Source organism: Euleptes europaea, chromosome 4 (genome assembly GCF_029931775.1).
Source record: "Euleptes europaea isolate rEulEur1 chromosome 4, rEulEur1.hap1, whole genome shotgun sequence".
NCBI classification, from domain to species: Eukaryota; Metazoa; Chordata; class Lepidosauria; order Squamata; family Sphaerodactylidae; genus Euleptes; species Euleptes europaea.
In genome coordinates, this window is record NC_079315.1 from 119,909,426 (window position 1) to 119,934,558 (window position 25,133).

At 48.8% G+C, this 25,133-nt stretch overlaps 1 protein-coding gene across 1 annotated transcript in view; it reads right to left on the bottom strand.

The window, feature by feature from the left end:
* Positions 1–3,147: 3,147 nt before the first annotated feature.
* Positions 3,148–25,133, bottom strand: part of KIAA1328 (KIAA1328 ortholog) — a 229,045-nt gene continuing 207,059 nt past the window's right edge. The window contains exon 11 of the mRNA XM_056849086.1: positions 3,148–3,355. Coding sequence (XP_056705064.1) covers positions 3,148–3,355 — 208 coding nt within the window. The remainder of the gene's footprint in view (positions 3,356–25,133) is intronic.

Here is a 25,133-nt window from a genome sequence, read left to right on the forward strand (position 1 = left end):
TTCAACTTTTTAATGCCTCCTAACAAAATTGTTTTTTTTTTGTCTTGTCGGTAAAGAAGCACTGTTAACACAACCCTACTGAGGCCTGTATCAGTGAGGCTACATAGGAGGAATTGCAAATTTGGTTTTCTGGGGGATATGGAGGGGCGGGGGAACGAGAGATGCATGGAGAAGGCACATTCCCTGAACCCTGTGGAGCGTGTGTGCTCGCAAGAGCACACCTTGGGGGGGATTTGGCACATTACCCAGCCAATGTGCAGAGTCTCCAAACATTGCGGGAGATGTACACAGACGGAAGGGCGGTTTCATACACTGCTCAGTCCCTGGGCACGTTCCCCACTTGAACGCGCTACACGTTTAACCCCCCCCCCCCAGCCAATGTATGAAACACATCGTGGAGATTTTTTAGATCGCCCGAACAAGATAAAAAATTCCCCGCTGGTGGTCTTTGTATGTGCACCGGGGCCGTTTCTCCCCCACCCCCCACCCCCGCACATTTTCAGTTTGGCTCACATTAGCCACGGTGCACGTATCAAAAGGACAACCGACTTCCCAGCTCCACTGAATTGAATGGGGAACGCTTGGTCAACCCACACAAGTTACACTTTGGGCTTTTCCGGTGTGACTTTTTTTTTTTTTTAAGTGTCATATTGGCAGACATTTCCTATGGATGGATTTGACCGCTACAGAGAGAGTTTCAAATCAAACCCTTGACGGCGACCACTCGCAAAGACATCGATGGCCGAGGTACAATTTGACACAAAAATCGACAGAGCTAAGCCGACCTGTTTATCAAGAGCTTTATCGAAAACCCTACATTCAATATTAATGGAGGTTAAGTATTGGCACCTACTAAGAGCTGGAGAGGGGGAAAAATCACTCAGGGCAAGAGCGCCGGAATGTGAAGCCGAAGGCACCTTTTGGGACTGAAAAAATCACATCTTCAGAAGGCAAGTGGCTGAGAACAAGCCAGCAACTGAAAGGCAAGATGGATGGACTCGTTCCCCAAAAAAGAAAGAATCGTCTAGAAAAGGGGTCTTGGGAAGGAACCACGGCGGCTATTTCATTCCTGTTGCCAAACACCTATTTCAAGCTGAATTCCTATGCTCAAATGGAAAAGTCAGTCCAGTTGGTAAGAAGGGATCTACAGCTCTTGAAAACAATGTTAGCCACCCAAATTTAGAGAACACAGTAAGACAGAACATCAGAAGCAACAACCAGAGGCCATGTGCATGCCCTGCAGCATGGCCCACAACTGAGCCAAAGCGCAAGGAATTATGCCCGTCTGTTACACTGGAACTGTAATATACCCGAGATCTGCAGTTTGCACTTAGACTAGTGATAATCATATAACAGAGTAGGAGCTACAACATAGGTCTTTTATGTATGGCTGTTTCACTTGCAGCCACCCCTCCGATGACTGGGTCTTTGTTTGGATCATGCATGCAGTTTCCGGTCGCCGGAGGTCGCCTCCTTCTCCCCCTGCATTTCCCCGCGTTTTGCAGGAGCTGTTTTATCTCACATTTGAAAACGTGGGAAAAACACGGGGAAACACAGGGGGAGAGCGAGGCGACCTCCGGCAGTTGGAAACGGCGTGCATGATCCAAACAAAGACCCGAAGTTGCTGGAGGGGTGACGGTGAGTGAAACAGAAGTGCATAAAAGGCCTCAGTTGTAACCTCCTCGAGCTAGGTGTAGCCTGGCCAAAAAAATAAATAAATCTGTGACCCTGGAAGCGGTATCGTTCCATGTGGAAGCCCTGAGGAACACCCCTTGCTTTAGGAGGCATTGAAACTTCCATTTGCTCCCAGCGCTGGGTGTTGCCTGGTCAGCAGTTTCTCACAGCTTTGTCTTGGAAGGGTGAAAACCAGAAATGGAAGTTCAAAACAGCGATCTGTCCCTGTCGCTCAATGACTCGCCAAGAAGGAATTATTTTGGGTACGACCAACTGTCTTCCAGCACTGCATTTCTGCTGCACAAAAGGGTGCGTCTCCAGTGCCTGCCTGCTCCGCTAAAATATGAACACACACCCCGCATTGTGCGGGAAGCGAGTGCCGATCCTGCGACCTGCAGTCATTTTTTTACCAATTTTGCAGATTTCTGTAAATAGCTGATAGCGTGGGGGTGGAAGGGGAGTGACTTCTCTGACAAACTGAAATAGATAAGGCATGAATAATTAAAGCCAGAGGGAAGAACATTCACTACAAGCGGGCTGGTGAAAAATACTTCCTGATTCGCCTCCTTTGTGACATAAGGGCACGGGAACAGAGCAAGTCAGAGAAAACTATTTGGGAAGTAGCCTCGCCCTTGAATTGCAGGCCTTTTCACACAGAAGAGGGGGGCGAAATGCAATTTGGATTGCTGCAGTGGCAGATTTTATTAAGCAGGTAAGCAACCAAGGGCATGCCCTCTCGGTTAGGTGGCTGTGTCCTATATGCTTCCTGTCCTTTCTTTTTTTTCTTTTTAAAAAAGAGGCTTAGTTTGTAAGAGGCTCATGAACCAAAAAAATGCACAATCAAGGAGTGGGGGATTCCAGAGATTCCTCCTCTCTCCCCAGTATGTATATGCAGCACCCCAATATTTAGCAGTGATCTTCTGGGAAGGCTGTTTCCACAAACGGGTTGGCGACTTAGCGCACTCTTCGCCTCTGATCCTTCTGGATCAAACCGTAATCCATGCCTTTGCCTCTGCGGCTGGTGGATTCACCCCATTTGTAAGTGGGAAAAACAAGATGCGCTTCGGTCAAGCGCAAGAGCTGGGTGCGCATGAGAGATGCCGCTCTGGCAAATGGCTAAAAAATAATAATCCAGAAATCAATAATGAAATATTAATCTCTTCCACAATGACGTATTTTTTTTCTTTAAAACGGGCACTTTAGTTCACAGGAGGGGCTCAGAAACACCTTCCTGACCCTCTGATCAGCCAACTGGAAAAAAAACCCCAAAACGCCAAAAATGCTTTTATGACATGATTTGGAAGCTGGACAGGAAGGTGGTATCAATTTGCTAAGGGGAAGTTAGGAGACAATTACTTGTCAATCGAATAATTTAAAACCAATCTTCTGACATGTAAACACACCCACATTAGAAAAGGGGGGGGGAAAGGTCCTCAGATCCATTAGGAAAGGCTGCATGGGCCGAACAGCCCATCAAATGAAAAAGATCTCCTCCAAAATTCGACTCTCTTCTAGCTCGGCGGCCCCGTTTCTGGGCCCGGAAGGGTTCCGACTCCAGCCAGGGTTCCTCCGGCTCCCGCTCCGTGGCGCCAGCGACTTGTGGTGGCCGCAACGATCACCGCAGCGATGCTGGAACCCGGGGCTCATTGCTTCCACCAGGTCAAAGAGGGAGGCCTCGTATCTGGAAAGAGAAAGACAGCACTTCTGAACATGCTGCGTCAAACACGCCGGAGACGATTGGCGATGGGGCTGGAAGCAAACCCTGTTGGGGACTTTGCCAGACCATCGGCGCAAAAGTAGAAATGCACACCGTGGCAGCAGGCTTGAGAATGCATGCTCCAGCCCCTCCCCCCCATAGAAAATAAAAGTTTGACACTCAAAGACAGCACAAAAAGGGTACATCAAACGTATTTATATTTGGCATAATTTGAGCTGCTGTGTAAAATTCAGACCTCAGGGAAGTGTGCTTAAAGTTGAGATGTTTGAGCCTTCGGGCACCTCTGGAATTCTGGCACAGCATGGTGGCCCCAGCCACAAAATGGCTGCCACAGGAGGCGGAGCCAGCCACAAAATGGCAGCCACAGCACGCCTTCGACCACACACTGAAGATCCTTGTGCTGTGGTGGCAGCAGCTGCCAAAGCAACGTCTTTAAAAATCCGTGCAGCCAATCAAATCTCCACAGGCCAATGGCCCCACCCATTTTCTTAAAACACTTGGCGGGTGCCAGGACCGGTGTGGGTGGGGCAACATGTTGGGGGCTTTACACTGAGGGAGGGAAGGGAAGAGGAGATGGCGTTAGGGTTGCCAACTCCCGGTTGGGAATACCTGGCAATTTTTGGGGCGGAGTTGGTTTTATTTTCTTCCTCCTTTTTCCCAGCATCTTTTTAAACATTTGACTCCTCTTCTTCCTTGCATTTGGGCTTCCTCTGTATGCATGTGCGTGTCTGCCTCCCGCGGCGGCCGTTTTGTGGGGATACCCACCACCAGTGTCAGAATTGCAAACATGGCCACAGGATCAAAAAGGTTGCGGACCCTTGGAGTAGTCAGGGTGGAAATCCTTCCTGCTCCAGAGCACAGCAACGGCTCTGCTCATAACATAGTTCAATTGGGGAACTCCCTGCCCCAGGATGTGCTGATGGCTGCCAACTTGGAAGGCTTGAAGAGGAGAGTGGGCATTGTTCATGGAGGTTGGGGCTATCCATTGCTACTAGTCAAAATGGATACTGGTCATGATGCATACCTAGTCTCTCTAGGATCAGAGGAGCAGGCCTATCCTATTAGGTACTGTGGAACACAGGCGGGATGGTGCTGCTGCAGCGGTCTTGTTTGTGGGCTTCCTAGAGGCACCTGGTTGGCCACTGTGTGAACAGACTGCTGGACTTGATGGGCCTGGGTCTGATCCAGCATGGCCTTTCTTATGTTCTTATGAAGAAGAAGAGTTGTTTTTTATATGCCGACTTTCTCTACCCCTTAAGGAAGAATCAAACCAGCTCACAATCACCCTCCCCTTCCCACAACAGACCCCCCTGTGAGGTAGGTAGGGCTGAGATAGCTCTAAGAGAGCTGTGACTGTCCCAAGGTCGCTCAGCTGGCTTCATGTGGAGGAGTGGGGAAACAAATCCAGTTCACCACATTAGCCTCCGCTGCTCATGTGGAGGAGTGGGGAATCAAACCTGGTTCTCCAGATTAGAGTCCTCCGCTCCAAACCACTGCTCTTAACCACTACCCCATGGGGGCTCTCCATGTTCTTAACTTGCAGCAAGGAAGGCCAGTGAAAGCCCCAGGAGGTACAATTTACAACAGCATCCCTGAGACTCACCGAACATAGCCTTCGGTTTTGCTTTAGACAAAGGGGGAAAAATAAACTCAGAGAGGTTGCATTTTTCCTTAAGACCACAAGATCAACGCGGGTCCTCGCCAGCGAGAGGGGCCCGATTCTCAAGCCTGTCTTCTTCCTGCATCGGCCCTTATGTGGCCCTAGCCAAAATTAAACCAAGACTTGCCAGGATACCGTTGCGAGTGTCGACTAAAGTAAGTCTGCAAAACGGTGGTTGCCACTGGCTTTGCCGCTTCTGGTCTCCGGGCCCCTCCCTCCATTGTTGGCGGAGCTGCCGTGATGTCACAGAATGCCCATAAGTTCAAACGGCGCAGGGCGCAGGGGCAGCCACAAACTGGGAGATACTGCGAAGGAGGCAAAAGGTATGTTCTGTTGATGGGGGAGAAGAGGAAAGTAAGCATCGCGCCAGATTTTCAGGACGAGAAGTGTTGGGTGGTGGTGTATGGCAGGAAGTGGGGGGTCAGAGAAGAGAGGACCAGATAGGCTACGGGTGGGAAGGGGGCCCAGAGGAATGCAGTGCGTTGGGGAGCAGAGAGAATTAACGGGAAGCAGAGGCCTGATTTAGAGAAGCTGAGGAAACATTAGGAAGAATTTTCCAACATTCGAAAGAATTTTCTAACACTTAGAGCGGTTCCTCGGTGGAACAGGCTTCCTCGGGAGATGGTGAGCTCTCCTTCCCTGGAGGTTTTCAAGCAGAGGCTAGATGGCCATCTGTCAGCAATGCTGATTCTATGACCTTACACAGATGATGAGAGGGAGGGCATCCTGGCTACCTTCTGGGCATGGAGTAGGGGTCACCGGGGTGTGTGTGTGGGTGGGGGGGAGGTAGTTGTGAATTTCCTGCATTGTGCAGGGGGTTGGACTAGATGACCCTGGTGGTCCCTTCCAACTCTACGAATCTGCAATTCTATGAAACAGGAGAAAAGGGAGGGGGGATATCCCTGCAAGCCACCTGGAATCGATTTTAGCTGTCCTACTGCAGACCAAGATGGCTACCCTCTGAAGGGACGTCCTGTCTGTGGCAAAACATTATCCCGTGACAACTGTCTTGGCATTCTCTTTCGGTCACTTCGGAAACATGCACAGTCCTTCCGCTCAAAACTGACAGCGTGGAATTTTTAATCCCTCTCTGCAATTTCCCAAAATACTGAAATCCCAATTGCACCAGCACACGAAAGAGGCTACAAAGGAGCAGACCTGGAGGTAGAACCGTAAAGAAACGGGATTTATCTTCTGGCTATAAAGAAGTCGATCGGCCGATGGACAACAACCGGCCAATCTGCAAATCGCTGCCTTTTAAAAGGCTTTGACAGTGAAGGGGAGAAGACAGAAGAAATGGCTTGGGAGAGCCTTTCCGCAGCTCCCACCCCACCCCAAATGATGCCCTGTTCTGGGGCTAGGCCACAGAAGACAGGGGCCAGACTGTATGAGAGCCAACGTGGTGTAGTGGTTAACTACGGTGGTTTGCAGCAATGGACTCTGATCTGGAGAAGCGGCTTTGATTTCCCACTCCTCCACATGAGTGGCAGACGCTAATCTGGTGAACAGGGTTGGTTTCCCCACTCCTCCATAGGAGCAGCAGACTCTACCCTGGAGAACCAGGATGGTTTCCCCACTCCTACACATGAAGCCAGGTGGGTGACCTTGGGCTGGTCACACTCTCTCAGCCCCACCCACCTCACAGGGTGTCTGAGGGGGAGGGAAGGTGGTTGTAAACCGGTTTGATTCTTCCTTAAGTGGTGGAGAAAGTCGGCATATAAAAACCAACTCTTCTTCTTCTCCTCATGCTGTTTAAACACTGCTAGACTGGATGTTCCTTTCGGGAAAGGAGGGGGGGGGAAACGTCGAGGGGAGGGGAGGCCCAGCGGCATGCAATCCCCGGGTTTCAGCTGCAAAACCACCTTGGAGTTAATTTCTCCTGCAAGTTTATCTGAGTTTTACAGCATTTCTGCTATCGGGGAAAATTAAATGATTGGGCAGATTACAAGAGCAGCAAATATAGCAAAGATTATTTAAAAAGACCAGGAATTGGAAATCAGTCTATTTGACACCGGGGCTGTATATGCAATAAAGCGAACGCGCTCTGCTCAGCCCGCCTTATCTGATGGGGAGGAATGCTCCTTTCGGCTGTTTAGTGGTTAATCCCCTGATAATACAGTTTGTCCTGCCTTGTCGAGGGTGTCATCAGCCGGCTTCTCGGCTGCAGGCGATCCAGCTCGGCTAGCGGGCCTCGCATTTCACTGAGCCAATTTTCCTCCGTGCCTGTGTCTCCGGGAACATTTAAAGGCAAACTGCCCGCCCGGCATGGGCGGCTCCACCTGGAACCGTCTCTGTTTTGGGTACGGCTGGCCAGGTGGCAGGATGGAGGGCTCCTTCCGAGGAGGAACCACGGCTTCCAAAGAGGCCGAAGCGACGCGTATTTCCAGCCCGGGGGTGACCAAAAACACCCAGATGGCAACCTGTGTTGCCAGTGTGCGATTCCGTATTGCAGGCCAGGGTGGCAAACTGCCCTCTCTTCACTTCGTACTATGTGAAATAGCCAGCGGGGATGGAGGAGACAGAGAAAGAGGACTGATCTAAAAAAGGATATTGCAGAGCTTGAGGAGGTGCAGAGGAGAGCAACCAAAATGATCTGGGGACTAGAGCAACTGCCCCATGAGGAGCGGTTAATACGCTTAGGGCTGTTTAGCTTGGAGAGAAGGCGGTTAAGGGATGACATGATAGAGGTCTATCAAATGATGCATGGTATGGAGAAAGTGGACAGGGAGAAGCTTTTCTCCCTCTCTCATAATACCAGAACGCAGGGTCACCTGCTGAAACTGGAAGGTGAGAGGTTTAAAACAGATAAAAGCATTTCTTCACTTAAACCATAGTTAAATTGTGGAACTCCCTGCCCCAGGATGTGGTGATGGCTGCCACCTTGGAAGGCTTAAAGAGGGGAGTGGACATGTTCATGGAGGAGAGGGCTATTCATGGCTACTAGTAAAAATGGATGCTAATCATGATGCATACCTATTCTCTCCAGGATCAGAGGAGCAAGCTTAGGTGCTGTGGAACACAGGCAGGGTAATGCTGCTGCCGCCGCCGTCTTACTTGTGGCCTTCCTAGTTGGCCACTGTGTGAACAGGCTGCGGGACCTGATGGGCCTTGGTCTGATCCAGCAGGACTTTTCTTATGTTCTTATGAGATTTCACTGCTTTCTTGGCCAGGGGATGAAGCTCAGGATGCTCAAATCCAACTAAAAGAATCTCAAAGTCTGAAACAGGCCTGAATGCAGGCCAAGTGGTGTGAGCCTTCCCCGAAGACTCTAGGCCCCAGAGAATATCTGGTATCATCAATAGGGTTACCAGGTCTCCCCTCTCCACTGGAGGGAGATTTTTAGGGTGGGGCTGGGGCAACGTCACTTCCAGGTTTACCCTCCTGGAAGCGCCACATTGCCACAGACGCTTTAGCACTAAACCCCCCCCCCAAAAAAAAATGCTGGCGTTTTGTTTAGCATAATATGCGTTTCACAAATGCAACACAACGCGGAAACCAGAATTCCACATCTGGCCCGCAGGAGGTTTTTGTTTTGCACCACCCGGCAGAAAATAACAAAATCATTTTACTCCAGTATGATGTAGAAACCGGCACAATTTCAAGCCAAATGGGTATTTGGTGGAGTTTGTAAGAATGCTGTGAACTTAGGCAGATTATGAGGAGGGCAGGAAGGGATGAATTAATATTCGGCTCTTGTGGCCCTTTCTTACATGCCCAGGGTAATGCTGATCGCCACTTTGGGGTTAGGAAGGGATTTTCCTCCAGGCCAGATTGCCCGGGTATCCTGGAGGGGTTTCCCCCCCATCTTCTGGGCATAGAGCAGGGGTCACGGGGGGGGGGGTGAGTGGGGGTAGAGGTAGTTGTGACTTTCCTCTTTTGTGCAGGGAGTTGAACCAGATGGCCCTTGAGGTCCCTTCCAGCTCTACATTTCTATGTATTCTACCACAATGCAAAAGTAATGAGATTTATTGGCGTCATAAAAGCTCCGGCAGTAAGATATATGTACATTTTCTTAAACAAGCAGTGTCAGATGTTATTTGATCATCATGTTCGGTGATATCTTTTCATTTACAGTCTCTGAAAATTTATTCTCCAGCCATAAATGTCTAAAAAACACACCGCTCCGGTTCTTTGAAAAGGTGATGGCATTTCCACAAAGCCCCAGCGCAATATGGCATTGGAGATTAGTAACTGTAGAGGTTTGCTTTTATTTAAGCCCACGTTCCCAATGAAATAAAAAGGTTTATGTCAGAAATTTGAGCCGAAACATAAAAATAAAACCTCTGAGTGATTTATTAGCAGTACACAACTCGCCTTTGGATTCCAACAAGCGTCTCCCGCTGATCTAAGGCTGCTTTTTTCTACTTCTAACACAACTTGAGCGCCGAGGCGCTTTCAAAATATTAATTACAGATAGTAAATTGCTTAGGATTGCATATGCTGTTTTGGCAGAGAAGGGAACCAAACTTTTTTTTTAAAAAAATTGCTTTAATCACAGCGGATTTGGGAATCTCCATCTTTCCCGTCTGTACATTTGCGTGTTTTGTACCTCTCTGCCTGAACTTCTTGGGAAACACAAGAACATAAGAAAGGCCATGCTGGATCAGACCAAGGTCCACCAAGTCCAGCAGTCTGTTCACACAGTGGCCAACCAGGTGCCCACAAGCAAGACGGCTGCAGCTGCATTACCCTGCCTGTGCTCCATAGCACCCAATATAATAGGCCTGCTCATCTGATCCTGGAGAGAATAGGTACGCATCGTGACTAGTATTCATTTTGACTAGTAGCCATGGATAGCCCTATTCTCATAAGAACATCAGAAAAGCCCTGCTGGATCAGACCAAGGTCCATCAAGTCCAGCAGTCTGTTCACACAGTGGCCAACCAAGTGCCTCTAGGAAGCCCACAGGCAAGACGACTGCAGCAGCACCATCCTGCCTGTGTTCCACAGCACCTGATATAATAGGCATGCTCATCTGATCCTGGAGAGAATAGGTGTGCATCATGACTAGTATCCACATACACATGAACACATGAAGCTGCCTTATACCGTATCAGCCCCTTGGTCCATCAAAGTCAGTATTGTCTACTGAGACCGGAAGCAGCTCTCCAGGGTCTCAGGCAGAGGTCTTGCCTAGTCCGTTTAACTGGAGATGCCGGGGATTGAACCTGGGACCTTCTGCATGCCAAGCAGACGCTCTGCCACTGAGCTACAGCCCTTCCCCCATTTTGCACCTCCATTTTGACTAGTAGCGACATCAAGGTTTATGAGTAGTGCCATCGAGATTCAGGGCTGTTTCGTACATGTTAAAACGCAGCTGAATGAGCATTCCCAGTTAGCCCGCCTTGCTGAATTGCAGAGATCACCTGGCTAGATCTCACTGAGGATGGTAAATCCATGCCAGGAAGGTGCCATGGAGACTACACTCCAGGGTTCATGTGACACAGACGTTCCCTACATACTACAAGGCATATTAAGCCTCACCTGCCCTCCCCCAGCATCAACGAGTCTCAACTTCAGAAGGTGGCTATTGTCGTTTTCCTAGTCCTGCGTTTGCAAGCTGGCCGTATTTCAAACTCCCCCCCCACACACACACACACCGCCATTTCCTAGCTCAGTAATGGGCGCTACCGGTCGTCCCTCGAGATACACTTTGAATACGGCAGCGAAATTAGAAATTGTAATCTACAAGCTTTCGGTTTGGATAATAGCTACAAATCCCAAGGTTACAATCCGAAGAAGAGATATCGAAACGGGACATTAGCCGGCATACCGTCACTGTTGTGATTTTGTGTAATATTATCAGCGCTTTTGCTCATGATATGTGTACTGTAAATCATGTCTCACAATTGAACTTTTGTTACAAATATTCTGTATGATCTCGTAGGAGCTACAAATTGTTATATAAACGTCTTGCAACCTCTGGTGCTGTGCGCCTTTTTATCCTTCTTCTATCTGAGGTTTCTCCCTCCTCTTGTTTTCTATATTTCAAACTCCCCCCCTGTACACCAGCATTTCCTAGCTCAGCAATCTCTCCTCTGAACGGCTCTTCTGAACATCTTTGGAGGAGGAGGAGGAAGAGGAAGAAGAATCAAACCGACTTACAATCACCTTCCCTTCCCCTCCCCACAACAGACACCCTGTGAGGTAGGTGGGGCTGAGAGAGTGTGACTAGCCCAAGGTCACCCTGCTGGCTTCGTGTGTAGGAGTGGGGAAACAAATCCAGTTCACCAGATTAGCCTCCGCCACTCATGTGGAGGAGTGGGGAATCAAACCTGGTTCTCCAGATCAAATTCCACTGCTCCTAACCACCGCTCTTAACCACTACACCACGCTGGCTCCCCACAGGCGTCACAACATGGTCACGGCTGCTCAGGACTCTGCTATCTCACACTCCATCTTTTCCAGGCCAAAGCAGTTACAGCCTCTCTCGCTGTTGGATGGCACGGCAAAACTATGCCCAGTTTTAATCTATGGCACCGCTCGAGCATTATAGATCACAGCTGACTGTAAAAAATGACACACGACTCTCCTAGGGCCCCCCGAATCATGGCCAGTGGGGTCACCAGCGATAAAACAGAGTCTTCTAAAGATACTACGGGAGACAACAGTCCTTCACAGGCATGGGAGGGGACTTTGATAATGGTATCGCGCCCTCACAAACCCAAGCAGGCAATGTTTGGCATAGTTCCGGGGCAACCCCTTCAGCGTGATAAATAGAGGGGATAGCAAGATGGCCTCGGCTGGAAACCAGCTCAGCTCCCTGAGAGGATTTGACCGAAAGCAGAGGAAATAATCAGTGAAATACAGGAAGGGCGGCTGGGCTAGATAGTCAACCCCCCCCCCCAAATCTCTGCTTCTCTGGAGGTTTTAACTACTGCATTTACTTGAAAGGAAGACGACGCTGACTGTAAGATAACCCCCCTAAAAATTGTGATGCACCAATTTTTTTTTTTTTACTGGACTTAACTGTAACTTGTCTGCGAATGTAAGACAACCTTCTCTTTTTTTTGATGGCATACCTAAAAATAACTAGTCTTGCATTTGGAGTAAATAGTGTAGATCAGGGGTGGGGAACCTTTTTCCTGCCAAGGGCCATTCGCACATTTATAACATCTTTCGGGGGCCATACCAGGTGTAGATCTCCCGGTGGGGGGGGAGAGGCTAGGGTTGCCAGGTCTCCAGCCACCACCTGGAGGTTGGCAACCCGAGGGAAGGCCACCCAGAGAAGGCCTGCAGGGCGCCTCCACTCCCCACTCCCAGGTGGGAGGGCAGCCAGCGGTGGGCCCCAGAAAATGAGGCGCCAGGGGGGCGCAGCCCACAGTTGATTGGCAAGGAAGGAAGGGAGGAAGTAAAACAGAGAAAGAGGAAAAGGGAGGGAGGGAGAAAGAGAGAGAAAGGGAGAAAGAAATGGAGAGAGGGGGAGAAAGAAAGAAAAGGACAGAGGGAAAGAAAAAAAAGGACTGAGGGAGACAAAGAAAGAGACAGAAAAAGAGGGAGGAAGAGAGGGAGAGAAGGGAGAAAGAGTGACAGAAAAAGAGGAAGAGAGAAAAGCCTCCCCCCACACACACACACCCGCGCATGCCGGCCTGCGCAACCGGGCCCCAGCCACCCCACCTCCCCCGCCCACACACACACACCCGGCGGCACACGGAGCACCAAGCAACAGGGCCCCAGTCTTCGTGCACTCCCCCCCCCAGAGTCCATAAAAGCCCTCCCCAAGCCCAATTGGTTCTGCATGCATGCTCTGCCGCCGGGAGCCGCCAGCCTCTCCCCACCCCCGCTGCTCAACAGCCGACAGGCAGCGAGAGGGGCTTACAATGTGCCACAGCGTTCCTGCAAGCCGCAGCTGTAGGGGGCAGCCTTGGGGGAAGAGTCCCTCCCCCTCCCCTCTCGCTGACCAACAACCAACAGTCAGTGAGAGGAGGTCCAAAGGGCGCTACAAGGGCGCTGTAAGCCGTGGCCCCAGGAACACCCTCGGGGAGGGCCACCCTGTGCCCCACCTCCGCGGCAGGGTTCCCGGAGCTCCCGAGGGCCACAAAAAATGTCCTCGGGGGCCGCATACGGCCCCCGGGCCTGAGGTTCCCCACCCCTGGTGTAGATGGATCTGCAGTGTTCACTCGGATAATTAGGACTAATAAAGATTACCAGTGAATCTACGGCTGACACCCTTCTGTGGATTTTGTTGCAAACAACATTTCATCCATTTGCAATTCTAGCGCCTCTTCCTCCTCCAGTTCCAAAGGCCCAGTTTGGACGACAACTTAAACGCAACCGAGACAGCTCAAAATGGAAGCCCTGGCGATCTGCTCCGCCCCTTGACAAGGTTTCTGAAAGGTGGACAAAAATGCTTACTATTAAGTCCCTTTCAGGCATACAAGTGAATTCTCTCTTTGGTAATGCTCGGTCACCCAATGAAGCAGACTAGCAGTAGAGTCACGACTGAACAAAGGGTAGACTTACCCACATTACGCGAAATTCACGTTGGGAATTCACCGCTATGGGATCTAAAGGTTTATTTATTTTAAAAGTTTTTTCACCACCTTTCCACCAGATCACGATTTCCAAGGCGGAGAGCATAAAAAACATTGAAACGTCTGAGCAATTAAAAACAATATTTAAAGTTATAAAATAATTCAATAAAAACACATAAACAAACAAGAAACCAGGGAAGAGAGCCAACAATGGTTACTGGGGGTACGCCAAATGAAACAAACAAGTCTTCACCCGCTGGTGGAAGACACTGAGGGAAGAATCTCCCTGGGGAGGGAGTTCCAAAGTTTCTCGGGGGGGGGGGGCTTTAAATGAGCACTAGACAAACTCATGGAGGATAGATAGGTCTCCACCCACAGCTATTAGCTGAGATAGAAGCACAGAATCATAGAGTTGGAAGGGACCACCAGAGTCATCTAGTCCAACCCCCTACACAATGCAGCAAACTCACAGCTGCCTCTCTCCACACCCCCAGTGACATAATGGTCCCTTCCAACTCTATGATTCTGAAGCCTCCACAAACAGAGGCAGTGTATCTCAGAACATCAGTGAACGATATCAGTGCCCAATAAAGGAAGAGAGCTGTTGTCTTTTTGCAGTGCCTGTGGACTCCCTGAAATTTGCTGGCTGGCCACTGTGGCTGATGGGTTGCCGGACATGATGGATCTTTGCTGCGATGCACTCAGACAGTTCTTATGAATTCACACACAGATCTCTCTCTCTCTCTCTCTCTCTCTCTCTCTCTCTCTCTCCTTTTTCAACCTGCAGTGCGGACTCTACACTCACTCCAGACTGTATTTGAAGCATCTCCAGCCAGGCAAGTAGACCGAAGATTCCTTGTGGCGTGTCCTGAGGTTCGCGGTTTGAGATTCAGCTTGCGGCTTGGCCTACCACAAGCAGTTCCCGAAACCAGGCTGCCGACAGTGTGGTCTAGCAACCCACTTTCTCTCCAGGCCAGTATCCCGGAGCTCAGCAGAATGGCGCCGGGGGGAGGGGGGACAGGGAGGATCTCCTTCATCTGTCAATCATCTGGAAGCGTTGCAAACCCTCTACGACAGATCTCTTAAGAAACAGATGCAGCAATACAATGTCCTGCTGATACAATGCAAAGTTTTCTGATGTGAAGGAATCATAGAGTTGGAAGGGACCACCAGGGTCATCTAATCCAACCCCCTGCCCAATGCAGGAAATTCATAACTACCTCCCCCACACACACCCAGTGACCCCTACTCCATGCCCAGAAGATGGCCAAGATGCCCTCCCTCTCATGAACTGCCTATGGTCATAGAATCAACATTGCTGACAGATGGCCATCTAACCTCTGCTTAAAAACCTCCAGGGAAGGAGAGCTCACCACCTCCTGAGGAAGCCTGTTCCACTGAGGAACCACTCTGTTAGAAATTTCTTCCTAATGTCTAGATGGAAACTCTTTTGATTTAATTCAGATGAGCCATGGACACTTTAGCTACTGTGGAAACTAGGGTTGCCAGGTCCCTCTTCGCCACTGGTGGGAAGTTTTGGGAGCAAAGCCTAAGGAGGGCGGGGTGTGAGGAGGGGAGGGACTTCAATGCCATAGAGTCCAATTGCCAAAGCGGCCATTTTCTCCAGGTGAACTGTTCTCTATTGGCCTGTGTTCCACAGCGCCTAATATACTAGCCATGCTCCTCTGATCCTGGAGTGTATGTCAGAGTTAGAGGGCTGAAACAGAAAGAGGAATGCCAGATCCCTCTAGGTCCCCCACTCCGCAAACTAGCACTTTGGAAGAAGATGCAAGATGACAAAGGACATGAATCAAGAAAAGAAGCATTGAAACACTGACTCCCCTGCACCGAGTACACTGTTCAAGACTGCTGTGAGGCAAGGTTATCTTTCGCTGATTAGTGTGCACCTTGGAGATCTCTGGATGGACATTCATTCCATTTTGCACCCAGCCATACCAAACACACAGACAGTATCAATAATTCAAAACAGCTTTGTTTCACACTTCAGGCTGGCTCTTAGAATATAGAATCTGAGTTGGAAGAGACCACCAGGGTCATCTAGTCCAACCCCCTGCACAATGCAGGAAATTCACAACTACCTCCCCCACACACCCCCAGTGACCAGAAGATGGCCAAGGTGCCCTCCCTCTCATCATCTGCCTAAGGTCACAGAATCAGCATTGCTGACAGATGGCCATCTAACCACTGCTTAAAAACCTCCAGGGAAGGAGCACTTACCACCTCCCGAGGAAGTCTGCTTCACTGAGGAACCACTGTAACTGTTAGAAAATTCTTCCTAATGTCTAGAAGGAAACTCTTTTTATTTAATTTCAACACATTAGTTCTGGTCCGACCTTCTGGGGCAACAGAAAACAACTCGGCACCAAAAGTATTTATATTCCAAAGGTATTTATATTCAGTAGCTTCAAGCTGGTCAGTCTTTATAGTCCTGTGAACTGGAGGGGTGTGACTGGTTGGACGTATGCCCATCAGTAAAACCTGCCTGCTGGGAGGGATCTAAGCCAAGAGGAGACAGTGGCCAGGACACAGACAAGCCATGGAAGGATGCTTTTACATCACTGCCCATCCAGAAATCCTGGCTCTTACACCACACAGGGATTGTAATCTGATTCCAAGGCAGATGTCCAACCTCTGGCTGACCCAATACCCTAGACTGCCCTGATCTCAAGAACCTAAGAAGAGCCCTGCTGGATCAGACCAGCGGTCCATCTAGTCCAGCATCCCGTCTCACACAGCGGCCAACCAGTTGCTCTGGAGGTCCAATAAGGGGGCATAGAGGCCAAGGCCTTTCCTTTATGTTGCCTCCTGGCACTGGGATTCAGAGGTTGACTGCCTCTGAATGTGGAGGTCCCCTCCACCCATGTTTTGAAGGTGGAAGAATTACCAGGTGTGCCTGGACGTCCTTTTGAACTTTCAGGCCTTCCACCCTACTGCACACCCTTCCAGATCCCGAATCCCCAAGACAGGACTCTGCCTCTGTACACTTGTAGCAACCTACTCCCCAGCTCAACAGATGACGAAGAAGAAGAGTTGGTTTTTATACCCTGCTTTTTCTCTCCCTTTAAGGAGTCTCAAAGAAGCTTACAACCACCTTCCCCTCCTCTCCCCACAACAGCCACCTTGTGAGGTATAGCAAAAGTAGGTTATAAAAACCAACTCTTGTTCTTCATCATCTGTTTAGCTGAAGAGCAGGGCGCCACAAGAGAGTGGCCCACTGAAAATCAGAGACACTGGCAATAATGTTGTCTTTCTATGTTGTTGTTGAAGAAGAGTTGGTTTTTATACCCCACTTTTTTATATCACACATGAACACATTAGGCTGCCTTATACTGAATCAGACCCTCGGTCCATCAATGTCAGTATTGTCTACTCAGACGGGCAGCGGCTCTCCAGGGTCTCCGGTAGAGGCCTTTCACATGACCTATTTGCCTGGTTCCTTTAACCGAAGACACCAGTGATTGAACCTGGGACCTTCTGCATATCAAGCAGATACTCTACCACTGAGCCAAAGCCCTTCTCTACCTTTAAGGAGTCTCAAAGCGCTTACAATCGCCTTCCCTTCCTCTCCCCACAACAGACACCTTGTGGGGTAAGTGTGGCTGAGAGAGTTCAGAGAGAACCATGACTGGCCCAAGGTCACCCAGCAGGCTTCATGTGGAGTCATTAACCACTACACCACGCTGGACCATTTACCTGAATGGGTGCTCAGCCTTCAAGCATCTCCTCGGATGTTGCTTCGTAGCACCCTCCTCCTCTCGAATCCTCGAGATGCTTCCCTGAAGCTTCCTAGGTTCCACTGCCCCTCGATTCTCACCTGAACCACCCCAACTACTAATCTGTCTATTTAAGGAGCCCCGTCAGTCCCCCAGGTCAGGGGCTCCATTGCTTCTGTGTTTTGTAAAGCGTCTAGCACCCTGTTAGGGATAAAACTACACTGTCCCAAGAGGCCCAAATCGCCTGTTCCTAGAGCGCCTGGCGTGGCAAAATTCTGAAAACGCCTGGCTCTCAGATCCTGTTGATTGCAGCCACCTTAAAAATAAAAGATATAAAAAGCCCAGCTTCCAAAAAGGATGCAGGTGGCACGCATCGCCCACTCCTGCCGCTGAAGAGCCAGGAAAGAGAAGCTTCAGCTAGAGGAGCTGATAAGAGCTGGTTGGAGGCCGTCTCTGATGGATTTTCTTCTTCCCTAAACAGACACTCGAAGGGAGAAAAGGCCCGGCACTTTGTCAGGTGCGGAATCTACTATCCAGCAAGGCTTCGCCAAACAGCAAGCCCTGGGCAGGTATCCGCAGAGCCAACAGTGCCTGGGAACATTTCACAACCGGGGCGCCTGCAGTCAGCTACTCCTTCTACCAGTCATTTTCTTGGAGGGAGGGAGGGGTGGAGGGGCTTCCCAGCTATTTCCCTCTTCCCTCTTGCAGACCTCCCTGTCCCTTTAAAAGAAGCGCCCCCCCCCCCCCGCAAGAATGCAGGCAGAAGTTGGCGTGGCTGAAATACATTACCGAGATGCCTCGGACATTACCGAGAGGCAGCGTGGTGTAGTGGTTAAGAGCGGTGGACTCTGATCTGGAGAACCGGGTTTGATTCCCCACTCCTCCCCATGAGCGGCGGAGGCTAATCTGGTGAACTTGATTTGTTTCCACACTCCTACACATGAAGCCTGCTGGGTGACCTTGGGTTAGTCACAGCTCTCTCAGCCCCACATACCTCACACGGTGTCTGTTGTGGGGAGGGGAAGGGAAGGTGATTTTAAGCCGGTTTGAGTCTCCCTTAAGTGGTAGAGAAAGTCGGCATAGAGAAACCAACTCTTCTTCATCATCATCATCATGATGATGGTCCTAGAGCTGTTTGGTAATTTCCCAGGAGCACCGCCTTGCTCTTCCGCGCTGAAATGTGTGGGGATGGGATGTGGCTGATCCTCAAAGGGGTTGAGCTAAACAATATCTAATATAGAAACCAATAAATCTATTTTTATTATATATTGTGTACAATTGTATTTAAGAACACAGGGCCTAAAATACAGCTTATTTAAAAGCACAAACATAGTGACAAATATAACCATAAAATGGTTCGTCCATGTGCCTTAAATCATATGGTGTCCAGCGTTTCAGGATGTGTACAACATCAACAAATGTGAAGAACACATTTATTGGTTGCTATATTAGATATTGCTAAGCTCAACCCCTTTGGTTCCCCCTGACTTTTAGGTTGAGTTTCTTTGTTCCCCTTTTTCTTTTGTGGCTTATACTCCCAAGAAATTGCTCCGCACATCTCCGACAGGCTGGCTCTGAGGCAGTGACTTCCCTACCTCTGCCTCGGAGGGATTTCTCGCCTTGAGGAAATGTTTCAACCTAAACCCACTTCGGGCTGGAAGGGGAAGGATGCCAATCTCAAGCAGCGCGAACGCCGACCACAGGTATGACCTTCCCCTTCTGAAATTCTACAGGATAGAATCATAGAGTTGGAAGGGACCACCAGGGTCATCTAGTCCAACCCCCTGCACAATGCAGGACATTCACAACGACCTCCCACACACACACCCAGTGACCCCTACTCCATGCCCAGAAGATGGCCAAGAAGCCCTCCCTCTCATGAACTGCCTAAGGTCATAGAATCAGCATTGCTGACAGATGGCCATCTAGCCTCTGCTTAAAAACCTTCAGGGAAGGAGAGCCCAACACCTCCCGAGGAAGCCTGTTCCACTGAGGAACCGCTCTAACTGTTAGAAAATTCTTCCTGATGTCTATACTGAAACTCTTGTGATTCAATTTCAGCCCGTTGGTTCTGGTCCGACCTTCTGGGGCAACAGGAAACAACTCGTCACCCTCCTCTATATGACAGCCCTTCAAGTCCTTGAAGATGGTTATCCTATCCCCTCTCAGTCTTCTCCTCTTCAGGCTAAACATACCCAGCTCCTTCAACCTTTCCTCACAGGACTTGGTCTCCAGACCCCTCACAATCTTTGTTGCCCTCCTCTGGACACGTTCCAGCTTGTCTACACCTTTCTTAAATTGCGGTGCCCAAAACTGAACACAATACTCTAGGACGGTAAAGTCTAACCAGAGCAGAGCGAAGCGATACCATCACTTCATGTGATCTGGACACTATACTTCTGTTGATGCAGCCCGTGTTGGGCTCGTGCTCTCGGGGAGTGAGCTTTCGGCCTGAAACACACGCAGGACACCATGAATGAATGATCGATTTCAGCCCAAAGTTCACACAGCATCTACTCACCCTCTTTTCCCTTGCTGGCAGAAAAAGCCAATCCAAAAGGATGATGACCCGGCGACTGACCCTTCTGCACACCTGAGTGGAGAGCGCAGAAGACAGCGAAGTCCGCAGGACATGAAATTAATATTTTCAGGGTTATGATGATGTAACAAGACAGTGTCGCAGCCTTGGGAAGGGGAGTCCGCACAGCTTTACGTCCACGGCAGACAGCAAAAGAGAACGCGGATGACAAAGGGAAGAAAATCCAAGTAAAGACGCCCCTAGAGTGGAAAGCTGCAGTACTGCAGTCAAAAGCTCTGCTCACGACCAGAGTTTGATCCCGACGGAAGTCGGTTTCAGGTAGCTGGCTCAAGGTTGACTCAACCTTCCATCCTTCCAAGGTCGGTAAAATGAGGACCCAGATTGCTGGGGGTAAATGGAAGATGACTGGGGAAGGCAATGGCAAACCACCCCGTAAGCATAGTCTGCCTAGTAGACGTCAGGATGTGACATCACCCCATGGGTGGCAAAGAGGGACCTGGCCACCCTAAGAGGGACCTGGCAACCCTACTCCTCAGGAAGCTGTAGCTGCCCATACAGTGGCAGAGGAAGGGAGCTAATCTGAGCTGCACAGCTTGCTCTAATGTGCAGAGAAAGGCGGTGTGCCCCCAACATGCTGGTTACATTCCCCCAGCACACTTCGGCCCTTCTCCCACTGCTGTTTGGAAATCACTGTTCAGGATGCTGCGGTCTAAATTAAACAGGAGGATTAATTGGGGTCGGGGGAACGACGGGTGGATGCCCTTGCCCGGAAGCTGGCGACCTTCTAGAACCTTCTGGGCCCTCCATTTCCGTGACTTTGCATTAGGATGGCTGACAGGGTCCGTATCGGGGAAGCAAGGTTTCATTTCCTTGAGCGAGAAAGTCCCTGGCCTAATAAACGGCAACGCCGCTCAAAAGTTATAACTCTGCCGAGACAAGATTGACAGGCAGACATGCGCGCGCAAGCTGGCAAAATGCATTTACTTTTTGAAACTGCTGGGGAACAAGATTAGAATGGAGAGCGAGCACTCCACCTAGGCCAGCATGGAACAGACAAGAAGTTGCACACACACACACACAACACACACACAGACAAACTCTTGGCAATGTGAGGTGTGAGCAGAACTCATCCTGCTGGAAAAAGCACCCAAAAGAGAGCCGCTCGAAAGGTGCAAAGGTCGCTTCTGACAAGGCATGTTGTTCACACCCTATTGATCCAAGACAGCACATAAGGGGGAAGAAAACACACCGCTTGAAATGTGCCCGAGTTCGGTCTGCCACGCAACTTAATAAAATCTGCAGGGCTCCGAGCTTATTACATTCCTCAAACTTTTACTCATTTCATCCCAGTGATTTCATTAAGTCGGACGCCGACATCTTTATTAAAAAAATAATCAAAATTGAAATGTTTCAATAAACCCAATTTTGGTTTTAAGTAGCAAAAGATGACTCGATGCAGACGAAGCAAAAATGAAAGTTAAAAAGTACAATAGCATTAGAGGGTTTGGAAGCTTCATCTTTTTTTTCCTTTTTTTTTAAATCACTTTTAACAACGCCCCCATAGGAAATAAGGCGCTTTTTTTTTGGAAGCTGGTGTTTTTATTCATTAACCCTGCGGAAAAAGGATTTTTGAAAGGATGCACACATCTTAACAAGCCTCTCTTCCTAACTATTTCAGGCGTTTCTGCCAGATTTATGAAGAGAAAGTAATTGAGACACAGAACACAGGCAGAAACTAACAATGGATTAAGCAACAGGCACGTTAGAATATTGTGTATCTGCCCAAAGAATCAAATTGTTCCAATTCCAAATATATTTAACTAACCAAATTTCAATCTCTTTCCTTTCTGACCTTTGATAAAAAATAGATTAACTGATCAGACCTATCAAAACATTTTGTATCAAGTTGTTCAGTGGAAAAATAGGCTTTGTAAAATGGTGTGTAAGCTTAGCTGAACACTACAGAAAAGTATTAACCGACAGTAGGAAATAGGGCGGTTAAGGGGAGACATGATAGAGGTCTATATGGTATGGAGAGAGTGGACAGGGAGAAGTTTTTCTCCCTCTCTCAAACGAGAACACAGGGTCATCTGCTGAAGCTGGAGAGATTCAAAACTGAAAAAGGAAGCATTTCTTCACACAACGCATAGTGCAACTGTGGAACTCCCTGCCCCAGGATGTGGTGATGGCTGCCAACTTGGAAGGCTTGAAGAGGGGAGTGGTCATGTTCATGGAGGAGAGGGGTATTCATGGCTACTAGTCAAATTGGATACTAATCAACCTATTGGTTCTGGTTTGACCTTCTGGGGCAACAGAAAACAACTCGAAGCCGTCCTCTAGATCAGTGGTTCTCAACCTTTTTCCGACCGTGGCCCCCTTCCGATCTTGTTTCCTTCCTGTGGCCCCCCTGTCCTACTGGTAGAAAGGTAGCTATTTAAATGATTTGTTTGTAAATAGCCAAGGAACAAAGAAGCATAAAATGCACACATGCAGTTCTTACTGGGAAACTGACATTTACAAAAAAATACCCCACAAAAAGGGAATACAACACGCTAATAAACAACAATGTTCACATACAAGGGAGAGCAAAGACGCTCCCACCGTTGCACAAGATTACAGCGATACAAAAATCCACAGTTGCAAACGATGCATAGAAGTGCAATGAAGAAAGTCATGTGTTAGGTTTTCAGTCCACTGAAGGTACAAATTGTATTCCAAAACGAAACCCGTGTTTAGATACAGAGTCAGCACGTGGCCATGGCTTCAATCAAACGTTTGTTTGTCATTCCTTTCCAAGGAATCAGCCCTCTGCGGCCCCCTAGCCTGGTGCCGTGGCCCCCCAATTATGCAATTTTCACCTGTGGCCCCCTTGGAATATCCTGGTTAAAAGGATTGGCTTTAATGGAAATAGAACCATAAATGATATTAATTTACTACAACTACAATATGTCGTAAATGAGTTTAGGGAGAAATGGAGGACTTACAGAATAAATAATTTTTAATGGAAATGGAGGGAGGTGTAGGGGAAGTTAATATATCTTTGATTACATACAAATATCTTTAATAATGGTTCCTATCTGTTTTTATCTTTTACTGTTTATGTCAATTGTTAAACTATGTGTTTAATATTTTTGGAAAAATTTAATTCTAAATGGGACCATTTAAAGGATACTCTTTGATCTGATCCCTTATCTACACTTTTTATCAATTTTATATTAGGTATTGATCTAATAATGTTAGATAGGACAAGAATATATTAATTAAAATAGTATTGGGATTAGTTCCGTTAGCAAAAGTTTATACAATTTATTTTTAGATGGAAGAGGGAGAGGGGGAAGTCAATTTGTGGTTAATGTAGTAATATTATTTGACTCTTTAGTATTATTATTATTATTTAACATTGGATAGTGTTTTATATGTTGATATTTTAAATCAAGAAAATAAAAAAAATATTTTTAAAAAAGTTTTCAGCAGACGGAAGTCGGGAGGGGAGTTTGGATGGAGGGCCACCATGTTCCCGGTCGACTCACCCCCAGCTGCTTCGTCGCCAAACGCCTCTGTGGCGTTTTTGCTGGCAGTCGGACCCCCGTATCGGTACGGAAGGGCTTTACGGAGCTGGCTCTCCTCTTTAGCCCGCTCCCCCCAGGCCTGGGGGGGGGGGGCTTCCACGGAAGCGGTTGGGATCCTGCGACAGAAGCCGCGTCAGGTAGGCTGGATCCTCCGCCGGACGTTCTCCCAGCTGGCCTTATGTGTAGGAGTGGGGAAACAAACCCGGTTCACCGGATTAGCGTCCGCCACTCATGTGGAAGAGTGGGGAATCAAACCCGGTTCTCCAGATTAGAGTCCGCTGCCCAAAACCACCGCTCTTAACCACCACGCTGGCTCTCATGGGAGGCAAAGGAAGGAGCCTTGGTTTCTTGCATTGCAGTAGTTTTGGCTAAATGTGATTTTAATCAGACGTGAGCTTCAAGTAACGCAGCTGAGAAATCACCTGCCCTCTCGGTAGCTGCGTTCTGTCTGTTTCCTTCCTCCATCCTCAAGATTTCAGCCTGAAGAGGAATTCTGTTGCCTGAACATAGGGCAGAGGTCACCAGGAGAGGTCGGGAACTGCAAAATGCTCCACTGCAGAGATCTCTGTTCTGCCCAGATGAGCAGAAGCAGTGACTTATGAATTCTGAAGGCTTGCTACCTTTCTTTTTCAGAGATGTGCACAGAATTTTTTATTTTGTTGCCCCTGTTTATTCTGGTTCCTGTTGGTTCCAGTGGTGGTAGAAAGTAGGGTCAAGTCATGTCTGACTTAACAGTGACCCCATAGGGATTTCAACACACTGCCAGGTCCATTCTGTCTGCTAGACTACAACTTCAGTCAGGTGCTTTAGTGTTCTGGGTCCTGGAGGTTCTCTAGGAGCCAGCGTGGTGTAGCGGTTAAGAGCAGTGGATTGGAGCGGTGGAGTCTGAACTGGAGAACCGAGTTTGATTCCCCACTCCTCTACATGAGCGGCGGAGGCTAATCTGGTGAACCAGGTTGGTTTCCCCACTCCTACACATGAAGCCAGCTGGGTGACCTTGGGCCAGTCCCAGTTCTCTTAGAGCTCTCTCAGCCTCACCGACCTCACAGGGGTGTCTGTTGTGGGGAGGGGGAGGGAAAGTAATTTTAAGCTGGTTTGAGTCTCCCTTAAGTGGTAGACTTACGCTATAGTAACATCTGCTCCAATCCTTCAGACAGAGATACACACTTGAGAGACCTACAGCAAACATTTTTGCAACTACAATATCCTGCTGATATGGTGAGAAAGATGATTGAGAAGGCCAGAATGATACCCAGGCACAACTTACTACAAGATAAGCCCAGAGAGAATGACAACAGAACACCTCTGGTTGTCACTTATAGCTCCCAACTAAAACCAGTCCAACGTATTATTAAGGACCTACAACCAGTGCTGGATTGTGACACTTCCCTCGCTGAAGCACTGGGGGGGGGGGGGCGCGTCCCTTTCTTGCTTACAGACAGCCGGCTAACCTAAAACAACTTCTCACCCACGATGATAAACTACTTAATAGGAGCACGGACTCTGGCACCAAGGCCTGCAACAAACCAAAGTGCCAACTTTGCCCTCATATAGATTCTAGGAACATCATCTCTGGACCCACCAATGTCAGCCATACTATCTCAGGTTCATACTCCTGCTCATCTTCTAATGTGATTTATGCCATCACATGCCAGCAATGCCCTTCCACAATCTACATTGGACAAACAGGTCAGTCTCTTAGACAATGAATAAATGGACATAAGTCTGACATCAGAAACCACAGTATTCAAAAACCAGTGGGTGAA